The sequence below is a fragment of the Oncorhynchus kisutch genome, linkage group LG8 (genome assembly GCF_002021735.2).
Source record: "Oncorhynchus kisutch isolate 150728-3 linkage group LG8, Okis_V2, whole genome shotgun sequence".
In the NCBI taxonomy this organism is placed as follows: Eukaryota; Metazoa; Chordata; class Actinopteri; order Salmoniformes; family Salmonidae; genus Oncorhynchus; species Oncorhynchus kisutch.
Window position 1 is genome coordinate 47810237 of NC_034181.2, and position 11583 is coordinate 47821819.

Here is an 11583-nt window from a genome sequence, read left to right on the forward strand (position 1 = left end):
TTCAAACTCAAGTTTATGTACAATTATTATCAGGTGGAAGATTAGCACTGGACATGTGCATGTTTGCATTGTATACTCATAGCCATCCATACAGGACTCATAGCCATCCATACACAAAACAGCACAGTCTATGTTCTCGCTTGGTTGTTGGAGCTAGCTTAGTTGTGCTGTGGTTCCTCCTGCAGTAAGTTGTGTCTTACTGCAGCACACCTTGCGGGCTGCTGCAGAATTCTCTGGCACGTTATTTAATTGTCAGCCATTTTTTCTGTTAATGCAAGTCAGTGCTAGTTTGACCACCAGAGGGCATCTTTGAGAAGCATTTGATAGTCTTCCATATTGGCATTACAAGAGAATTGAACTTCTCTAGGGTAGGGGGCAGCATTCGGGATTTTGGATGAAAAGCATGCCCAAATTAAACAGCCCGCTACTCGGGCCCAGAAGATATGATATGCATATAACTGGTAGATTTGGATAGAAAACACTCTAGTTTCCAAAACTGTTAAAATAGTGTCTGTGGGTATAACAGAACTGATTTGGCAGGCGAAAACCTGAGAAAAATCCATTCAGGAAGTTAAAAAAAAAAAAAAAAAAAATTCTATTCAATGTCATTACAGTATCCATTGACTTAGGACTCAATTTGCAGTTCCTATGCCTTCCACTAGATGTCAACAGTCTTTATAAATTGTTTCATGCTTGTATTCTTATAAATGAGGGAGTAAGACCAGTCTGAATGAGTGGACCCTGATGTGTCACAGAGCTTTTTCATGCGCAATCCCGAGAGAGTGCATTTCTTTCTCCTTTTATATTGACAACGTTATTGTCCGGTTTAAATATTATAGATCATTTAGGCAAAAAATCCTCAATGAGGATTGAATATAAACATCGTTTGACATGTTTCTATGAACATTACGGATCCAATTTGGATTTTTTTGTCTGCCTGTTTTGACTGCGTTTGTGCCTGTGGATTACTGAAGAAAACGCGCAAACAAAACAGAGGTTTTTGGATATAAAGAGACTTTATCGAACAAAAGGAACATTTATTGAGTAAATGAATGTCTTCTGAGTGCAACCATATGAAGATCATCAAAGGTAAGGGATTAATTTTATCTCTATTTCTGAGTTTTGTAACGCTTCTGCTTGACTGGTTACTGTTTGTAATAATTTGTCAACTGGGCTATGTTGTCAAATAATCGTAAGGTATGCTTTCGCTGTAAAGCATTTTTAAAATCTGACACCGTGGTTGGATTCACAAGAAGTTAATCTTTAAACCTATGTAAAATATGTTTTGTTTTCAGAATTTTTATAATGAGTATTTCTGTATTTGAATTTGGCGCTCTGCAATCTCACTGGATGTTGGCCAGATGGGACGCTAGCATCCCACATACCCTAGAGAGGTTAAAACCTTTTTTTGTAATAACATAGTATATGGGATTGATTTAAAGAAATTTGGCTTAATTAATTTGATTAATATTATGGTGTTTCTATTCCGAGAAAAACGAAAAACGAAACCCCCCGGGTTTCCGTTAGTATGGAATGGAAAATATGGTGTGGTACAATGTGACATTCGGGTTAGGCTACAGCATAAGAGGATTGGAGGATTCTAAATTCTTTGCCTTCATTAGACAACTTTGTTCCAATATTTCTGTAAATCAGTTATATTTATTCCGATAGTAATTCGTTATGGATCCATAACTAAATAAACATCAGCATTTTGAAAGAGTATTTTAATCATTATTTTATTAACGAAAGCATAAAGATGCTGATGAAGAAATACAGCACTGCATTTAAGCATTTTGAAGATATAAGCCACATGCATTTGTTTATTAGGCTACTGTGCAGTCTGACAAGTAAACATAGCCTAAAATACATACTGTAGTAAACATGGGAAAGTGCCTAATTCCTTACATAAGGGAGAACAGGCCATGTCCAGACTTTCTTAGAGACCTCAAGTGCTCAATAACTGTCTTTAATGCTTTTTCGGGTTGCATCAGTCATGGATAGACACTTCTGAGACACAGTATTAATGATGAACACCCGGAGGTTCACTGGTAAGCCACATTTGCCTCGGGATCCATCCTAGTTGGTATTCTGTGCCCACTCGTGGTATCTCTCTTCGGTTACACATCCTTGGAATAGCAGAACAGCATAACGGTCCGGCCTTCCCTTGCTGTTCCCAGTTGCCACTGGTCAAAAATTGTAAGTAGGCCTACTAAAAAAATGGTCTGTTAAGCCTCATAGCCTACCTCAGCGAGTTAAGTTATTTTATATTGGTCCAGGCTCCGAAGAAATAGACTCCAATTAATTAATGTTGTTTGTGAAGTCAAATTAAGATGAAGATTATTGTTGAAATTTATTGATTGATTGGTTTTCTCCATCTGTTGGTGTGCAACACTTGCATAACAAGCTATATTGTCAGCACCAGCCACTGGTCACATCCTATTGATTGCGCTGCAGTTACCGCCAGTAGTTTTTTAAATTTAACCTTTATTTAACTAGGCAAGTCAGGTAAAACAAATTCTTATTTACAATCACGGCCAACACCGGCCAAACCTGGATGATGCTGGGCCAATTGTGCGCCACCCTATGGCACTCCAAATCACGGTCGCCTGTGATACAGCCTGTATTCAAACCAGGGACTGTAGTAATGCCTCTTGCACTGCGATGCCGTGCCTTAGACCGCTGTACAGTTGAAGTCGGTAGTTTACATTCACCTTAGCCAAATACATTTAAACTCTGTTTTTCACAATTCCTGACATTTAATCCTAGTAAAAATTCCCTGTCTTAGGTCAGTTAGGATCACCACTTTATTTTAAGAATGTGAAATGTCAGATTAATAGTAGAGAGAATTATTTATTTTATCTTTAGTTTCTTTGTGAAATGTCAGATTAATAGTAGAGAGAATTATTTATTTTATCTTTAGTTTCTTTCATCACATTCCCAGTGGGTCAGAAGTTTACATACACTCAATTAGTATTTGATAGCATTGCCTTTAAATTGTTTAACTTGGGTCAAACATTTCGGGAATTTCATAAGCTTCCCACAATAAGTTGGGTGAATTTTGGCCCATTCCGCCTGACAGAGCTGGTGTAACTGAGTCAGGTTTGTGGACCTCGCACACGCTTTTTCAGTTGTGTCCCCAAATGTTCTATAGGATTGAGGTCAGGGCTTTGTGATGGCCACTCCAATACCTTGACTTTGTTGTCCTTAAGCCATTTTGCCACAACTTAAGTATGCTTGGGGTCATTGTCCATTTGGAAGAGCCATTTGCGAGCAAGCTTTAACTTCCTGACTGATGTCTTGAGATGTTGCTTCAATATATCCACGTAATTTTTCTTCCTTCTTCGGCTTGCAAGCCTCCCCCTTTTCCTTCAAAACTTAACGATGGTCATTATGGCCAAGCAGTTCTATTTTTTGTTTCATCAGACGAGAGGAAATTTCTCCAAAAAGTACTATCTTTGTCCCCATGTGCAGTTGCAAACCGTTGTCTGTCTTTTTTATGGCGGTTTTGGAGAGGTGGCTTCTTCCTTGCTGAGTGGCCTTTCAGGTTATGTCTATATAGGACTCGTTTTACTGTGGATATAGATACTTTTGTACCTGTTTCCTCCAGCATCTTCACAAGGTCCTTTGCTTTTTTTCTGGGATTGATTTGCACTTTTCGCACCAAAGTACGTTCATCTCTAGGTGACAGAACGCGTCTTCTTCCTGTGCGGTATGACGGCTGCGTGGTCCCATGGTGTTTATACTTGCGTACTATTTTTTGTACAGATGAATGTGGTACCTTCAGGCGTTTGGAAATTGCTCCCAAGGATGAACCAGACTTGTGGGGGTCTACAATTTTTGGCTGATTTCTTTAGATTTCCCCATGATGTCAAGCAGAGGCACTGTGTTTGAAGGTAGGCCTTGAAATACATCCACAAGTACACCTGCAGTTGACCCAAATTATGTCAATTATTTGAAGCCTCTAAAGCTATGACATCCTTTTCTGTAATTTTCCAAGCTGTTTAAAGGCACAGTAAATTTAGTGTATGTAATCTTCTGACCCACTAGAATAGTGTTACAGTGAATTAATCTGTCTGTAAACATTTGTTGGAAAAATGACTTGTGTCATGCACAAAGTAGATGTCCTAACCGACTTGCCAAACTATAGTTTGTTAAACAAGAAATTTGTGGAGTGGTTGAAAAATGAGTTTTAATGACTCCAACCTCAGTGTATTTAAACTTCCGACTTCAACTCTAGATACGTGTGTAGGTACAGTTTATGTAGAAAGTTTACATACACATACCAGCGACGGGTGGCATAATGTCAAATTTGTCATTGGAACCACTCGAAATGATTGGTCATATAAAAACCTTGTGACCCAGATGCATAATGAGTGCTCTAACTCCCCCCTGCGGTGGTCTGGAGGAATGAAGCTGTGATTCCGGGGAACCTCTTAAGTCGATGAACCACTGTAGTGAGGAAAGGTTTCTGTTTCGAGTAGCCTGTGTGGATGTTGAGACTGACAGGAATGCCTCTGTCTGTCTATACTGTCCCAGGTTCTACCAGGCGGGTGTGGATGGTGTGGATGCGGACGGAGACCTGCTGGGCCTTTGTGGAGGTGAAGGTGGTAGGAGTTCTCTGGGGTGTCGGCGGCCCAGTCTGGACACCCTAGCCCTGGCTCTGTGTGATCCGGCCATGCAGGTAAAACGCAGCAGCGAGGTAGACAGCCTGCCCGAGAGCTCCCTAGACAGCGGCATGTCCACCCTGCGTGGCTCCAACAACGAATATGACTCTGAGCAGGAGGTGAAAGGGCACGAGGAGGAACAGAGGGTGGCAGGGAACACAGACAGCCTGGCGGGGGCCCACTCTGACAATGACGTAAGACACATAAACATACAGTAATACACATACACACACACTACACCATACACACACACAAGCACTACATACAAAAACACACATAGACTATGCCGTAGTACACACATACATGTACACACTATACGCACACACACAGACACATTCTTATTACACACACAGACACTCAAACACACACACACTTTACAGTAATGCACAACACACACACACAAAAAGACATTATACACTCATCGTCATCCACTTGTACTACATACACTTATTGTTACTGATAACACTCATTATGTATTGATGTTAATACGATAGTGTTAATGTGTCAGGTTGCAGAGATGCGGGATGAGATGGTGTTTGGATCAGACAGTGATTCTGTCCTGGACTGGAAACCTTTGGAGTCAGTCAGCCGGACCAGCTCTGTAGCGTCCACACGCAAAGCCCTCTCTGCCATCACCAATGAGGTACAGGACAGAGGGCAGTGGTGTAAGAAGAGAGGAGAGTGTAAATCCTGGATTGTAGAACTAAAATAAAAGCTCATTTTGGAGCTTTAAAACCATTTTAAAAAGAAACAGACACTTGGCGGAATTACTTGGTTAGCAGGCAGGCAGTAGAAAACACTTGAGCGTAAATGGTTGACTTAGTTCAGGAGAAACTGTTGATTGTTGACTATGCATGACAAGTGAGTTAACATCATTCCAGTATTATGACATGGTCCGGTACAATACAGTCAAGGTGTGCCTTTAACCTCTTACACTTTCTTTCTTTCTTTCTCTCTCGCCCCCTCTTGTGCTTTCTCTTCCTCTCTCTCTCTCTCTCTCTCTCTCTCTCTCTCTCTCTCTCTCTCTCTCTCTCTCTCTCTCTCTCTCTCTCTCTCTCTCTCTCTCTGTCTCTCTCTCTGTGTATAGGGTAAAGAGAAGGAGTCAGCTGACCTGGGCTATATGACATCAGAGAAGGCCTATAGGGTGGTGTTGGCTGGCGATGCAGCGGTGGGCAAGTCCAGCTTCCTGCTCCGCCTCTGCAAGAACGAGTTCCGAGGAAACACCAGCGCCACCCTGGGTGGGTGTGTCAGCGTACCTGTGTTAGCTCTCACCTGCTTACAGTATCATTCTATCCACACATTACTTTTGACTGTAAATGGTGAACAAGGAGTTTGTCTAGCTGGACCGCTCGGGCTCGGTTTCACACTACTTTCCCCAACACAGCTTGGCTTGTGAAGTCTCCAAAGGTTCTATTTTTTTATTAGAATTTTTTAATTTAACCTTTAATTTAACCATTGAGATTTAAAATATATTTTTCTAGAGTGTCCTGGCCATGATAGGCAGCACCAAGTCATTACAAAAATTACAGACAAACAACATGAAAAACTACAAGTAATCTAGTAAAAACCATTGAATTCACAAGAGTGCAGTGTCCTAGGTGCGTAGAGGTTTTGCAGTTTAAAAGAAATCTCAAAGCGCCATGGTAAAGGGTGTCAATTGATCTCAAACACTGAGCAGAAGCATTCTGTGAAAGGTTCAAAGGTCTATTTCTTGCTTTAGAAAACACCATTAGTTTAGTTTTGTCAGTATTGAGGATAAGCTTCAATCTACACAAGGTATGTTGATCAGTATAAAAAGCAGTTTGCAAGTTCTGGAAAGCTTTTGTAAGAGACAAGGCACAACAGTTAATAACAGTATCATCAGCATAAAAATGAGGTTGTGCATTTTTGACATTTTTGTCTAAATCATTTATATAAATAGTGAATAAGAGAGGACCAAGTACAGAGCCTTGGGGCACACCATTAAAAGACTATTTAATAGACATAAGCCCATCAAATTGAGTGCACTGAGTTCTATCAGACAGATAGTTAGCAAACCATGCAACTGCATGCTCTATCCCATGGTGCTAGTCAAGTATGCATGCCTAGTTGCCTGGGACAGATATAGAATGTATATTTAGATGGTAATGTGAATGTCTTTTGGAGTAGTGTGTTTGAACATACTCTTGTGTTGATCCTCAGGGGTGGACTTTCAGATGAAGACACTAGTAGTGGATGGAGAGCCCACCCTACTACAGTTGTGGGACACAGCAGGCCAGGAGAGGTGTGTGTGTGTGTGTGTGTGTGTGTGTGTGTGTGTGTGTGTGTGTGTGTGTGTGTGTGTGTGTGTGTGTGTGTGTGTGTGTGTGTGTGTGTGTGTGTGTGTGTGTGTGTGTGTGTGTGTGTGTACGTTTTACTATATTTGTGAGAACCAAAAGTCCTCACAAGAATAGTAAACCAACAAATATTCAGGGAAGTGAGGACATTTTGGTCCTCACTTGTAAAAAGGCTAGTTTAGGGGTTAGGTTTAGTGTTCGGGTAGATTTAGGGTTAGAGTCAGGGTCAGGGGTTAGTGAGAGCTGTGTGTGTGTGTGTGTGTGTGTGTTTGCATGCATGCGTGTGTTAATGAACATGTCTATTTCAGCCAATCTATGTAGTGGTGCTCTGTTAACCTCTATCCCTGTGTGTGTGTGTCCTAGGTTCCGCAGCATTGCGAAGTCGTACTTCAGACGAGCCGACGGGGTCCTCCTGCTGTATGATGTCACCTGTGAAAAGAGCTTTCTCAATGTGAGAGAATGGGTGGACATGATTGAGGTAGTAATAATTTATATAATACATTTTTGCATACAATTGATATGACACTTTTCCAAGATGCTCAAAGCACTTCACATTTTGGACTAGGCAAGTCAGTTAAAAACAAATTCTTATTTACAATGACAGCCTACCGGGGAACAGGGGTTAACTGCCATGGTCAGGGGCAGAACGACAGATTTTTACCTCGTCAGCTCATGGATTCGATCCAGCAACCTTTCGGTTATTGGGCCAATGCTCTAACCACATGTTAAGGTTCAAATTCACCCTATCCGCCACCAATGTGTAGCACACATCTGGGTGATGCCACGGGATGTAAACATTTTGGGAGGAGAATGACTGTGAGAAAGTCGGTTCGGGTGACTTTTAAAATGACATCCTACTCCAAAATGAATGAATATAAACATTTAACAGATATGGCAAAGAGAAATCAAATTGGATAGACATCAGAAGTAGAGGAAGGCCAGGGTTAAAAACAAACCAAATATAACTATTGTAAAATAGATTGTGTCTGTAAAATGTGTATAGTATGTATAAGCTGGAAGTAGAAGCCTAAGTGTTATTGTTTAATAGTTTACTCCAATTAAGGGGAGGGGTGATAGGGTTTGCGGGGAATAATAAAGGAAGGTATATATTTTTTAAAGTGTGTATGTATATGTATGTATTTTTATATATATGTACATGTGTGGGTATGTGTATATATATATATATATATTTACCCCGAAAATATATGGGGGATTGCAAAACAATGCAGAAAATTACGTTGAAGGAAGCAACAATCTCTCCGCAATATTAAAGCTGATTCACCCTAAAAATAAAAATAAATTTTTTAATGTAATTTCCCCCTACAGAAATGAACCCAATATAACAATAGTCCATATTATCATTATTATCACCTGGTGTAGCCCACCTGATGCAGCATAGTGGCTATAAATAATTAGGCTGAGGATTGCCGATTTACCCCATTGGGCTAATCATTAACCAGATCACAAACTCTAAAGTCTAAACATTAGGCTATCATCTTGCTAGTTATAGCAACATCCCACTGGGCAAAAACTTGTTGAAGCAACGCTGTGTCCATTTCATTGCAGTGTTGAGTTGTGTGATAAGTGTGTGCATCCCAAATGGTGCCATTTGGGATGCACTCAGTTTTGAGTTTTGGATAGCAGTGTTGTTGTGTTTGTTGTCGGTGTTGTTGGCCTGTGTTTTAACCTGCTGTCCATCTGTGTCCAGGACGTGTCCCAGGATGACATTCCCATCATGCTAGTTGGAAATAAGTGTGACCTGAGGGAGCAAGCGCTACAGGACAGTGTCACCTGTGTCCCCACCAGCTTCGGAGAGAAGCTGGCCATGGTGAGACCACTCAACCCCAACGTCTTACTTAAACCTTTACATTAGTTACATTTACATTTTTCATTTAGCAGATTATTTTATCCAGAGGGATTTACAGTCACGTCTAGTTGTACCCTAGAATATAGCCTGGTATGTATGTATGGAACTTCAGCCTGATTTGAGAGTTGCGTTGTTTGTTTCCTTTCAGACATATAACGCCCTCTTCTGTGAGACCAGTGCTAAAGACGGATCTAATGTCATAGAGGCCGTGCTGCATCTGGCCAGGTAAGAAATACCGGATCCTAGACATCTCTGTTTTCTCTCTCTGCTAAGTGATTTACCTGTAAATGTGTTGCTCCTTAGAGTACTCTCTGATCTGACTGAGTTGGATACTTTAAAAAAAAAAAAAAAATCCTGGACCAAAATGTAGAACAACATGTAAAGTTTTGCTGGCCTCTAGTGTGCAAGAGTGTTCTGTACTCTAATTAAGCAATAAGGCACGAGGGGGTGTGGTATATGGCCAGTATACCACGGCTAAGGGCTGTTCTTACGTATGACGCATTGGAGTGCCTGGACACAGCCCTTAGCCGTGGTATATTGGCCATATACCATAAACCCCCGAGGTGCCTTATTGATATTATAAACTGGTTACCAACGTAATTAGAGCAGTAAAATTAGAGCAGTAAAATGTATGTTCTGTCATACCCATGGTATACGTTCTGAACAGCCGTCAGCCAATCAGCATTCAGGGCTCGAACCACCCAGCTTATTATGCCCATAAGCAATAAGCACCTCGGGGGTTTGTAAGTTCCGAGTTGCGTCGTGCCTAACAACAGCCCTTAGCTGTGGTATATTGGCCTCCCGGGCCTTATTGCTTAATTATACTAATGCCAATACAGTGGAGGTGTGCCTTTAACTCTTTCTATTTTATTATTCTCTTTTGATCTCATTCTCGTTCTCCTCATCCTCCTCGCCCCCCCCCCCCCCCTATCAGAGAGATGACCAAGCAGGTTCATGGGGATGAGAACCAGGAGTCTGTGACTAACCTCTACAGAAGTCCCAACAAGAAGATGCCCACTGTCACCTGCTGCACAGGATAAGAAACCACACAGGAACACTACTAGAGTAACCAAAACTCAGCACCAGAGCAACCACAGCAACAGAACACCACCATACAAGAATACTGTCAGCAAAGACAGATGAGACTTCAGAAGAACAGAACACAGGAGAATCCAGTCAGAACACTTGAGTACCATAGCACTAGAATATCAAACAGCTGATTTTCTCGTATGAGATCAACTGTGCTTGTTTTATGCTGTGTGTGCATGCGTGCACGATTATGCAATTATATGTTTGCATGAGTACATGTGTGCTTGTGTTATGCATATATATGTATTTGGCTTTAGTATTGAGTCCTTTGACATCATTCACATCATGGTTAGTAGTGAAGTCTAATCTCATATGCTGTTGATTGTCTTCTTATGAAGCCTCTGTGTTGAAGCCATGGTCATTTGTATTGCAGATAGCTATTGTATATATCAATGTACAGGTAGTGTCTAAAAAGTACCATGTACTGGCAAATTATATTCTGAACAAGTCACTAGAAAGCTTGGGATAGCAGCAATTTACATGACAGACATGATGAGGAGAGACAAATGCACGTGATAGGTGGTGAACAGGAGGGTGGGGAAATGTTATTTTTACAATGGAATAATGATCTTATTAGTAAGCTGTTTATTGCTAAGGGATAAGGCGGAGGGAGGACCTACAGTTTAGTAGATATAAATATAGAATTTCATTCTAGTTCTGTGATAGTAGACACAGTAGTGTCAGAAACATCCTCCATGTACAACATTTGTGATAAAGAGTAACAACTGCATGTCAAGGAAGGAGTGTCATGTTTGTCAGTTGAATTCTGATTGTAGGAGCCAAGAGCAACATCTGGAGAGAATGATGTGATTGGATGACCGTGGGAGGAGCAAAATGTCAAATGTATGAATGTGGTGTGAATGAATGGGGCACATTTTATTTCTGTGTGTATATTGTAAAATATTGTTATCATTAATATATTATGTAATGTTAGACTTGCCATTTGGACCTCTCCTGGGTCACTAATGATGTCACTGTGAGCCCACACCTGTCTGTCTGAGCCCTCTGTGCCCTCTCCTCTGGCATACTCAAAGCGCTTTACTATTAAAATGTAGCATGAACAAAACCCAATGTGATATGACTTCCCTTATCCAGGCAGAGTCTGAACATAATATTGCATGCTGAATATATATACAGTATATTTCATGTTGAGGGCATGGAATATAAAATAAGTTATAATATAATTTATCTGGAGTGTTATCTACTCTCTTGCTCAGTCACACACACGCATACACAAACACACCCCCCAAATGTCCACAGAGTCCACTGACTGGGGAAAATAAATTAAACAATCAGATAACTTCTTAAATTTGATTTGTTAGGACACCCGTGTCACCCATATTCCCTGAGCATTTTTACGAGGAGCTGCAGCATGTACCAGCATTTATTCAGGCCATTTGTGTCTGGAAGTCTGGCACAGAGCCCAGCCCCACCTCCCATTAGTTTACATTTTCATGAGCTTGATGAGGCGAGCCTAGTCATTTGTCAAACAAAATGTGGGGTGGGGCAGGCAGGCAGGCATGGGATAATTAAATAATCACAAATGTGTAGCAGGCAAGGTTATTGTTTGGAATGGATTCATTAATTTGATGTGGGCGGAACAGAAGCGTGTCCTAAGTGGAAATCAACAGGTTATTTTTTATATTCA

General features: G+C 40.9%; 1 protein-coding gene across 1 annotated transcript in view; it reads left to right on the forward strand.

Moving 5' to 3' along the window:
* Window positions 1-11121, forward strand: part of LOC109895593 (ras and EF-hand domain-containing protein homolog) — a 28271-nt gene extending 17150 nt beyond the window's left edge. Inside the window, exons 10-17 of the mRNA XM_020489425.2 lie at window positions 4537-4858; window positions 5173-5307; window positions 5752-5902; window positions 6846-6927; window positions 7343-7457; window positions 8688-8807; window positions 8995-9071; window positions 9781-11121. Coding sequence (XP_020345014.1) covers window positions 4537-4858; window positions 5173-5307; window positions 5752-5902; window positions 6846-6927; window positions 7343-7457; window positions 8688-8807; window positions 8995-9071; window positions 9781-9886 — 1108 coding nt within the window. The 3' untranslated portion in view covers window positions 9887-11121. The remainder of the gene's footprint in view (window positions 1-4536; window positions 4859-5172; window positions 5308-5751; window positions 5903-6845; window positions 6928-7342; window positions 7458-8687; window positions 8808-8994; window positions 9072-9780) is intronic.
* Window positions 11122-11583: the final 462 nt, after the last annotated feature.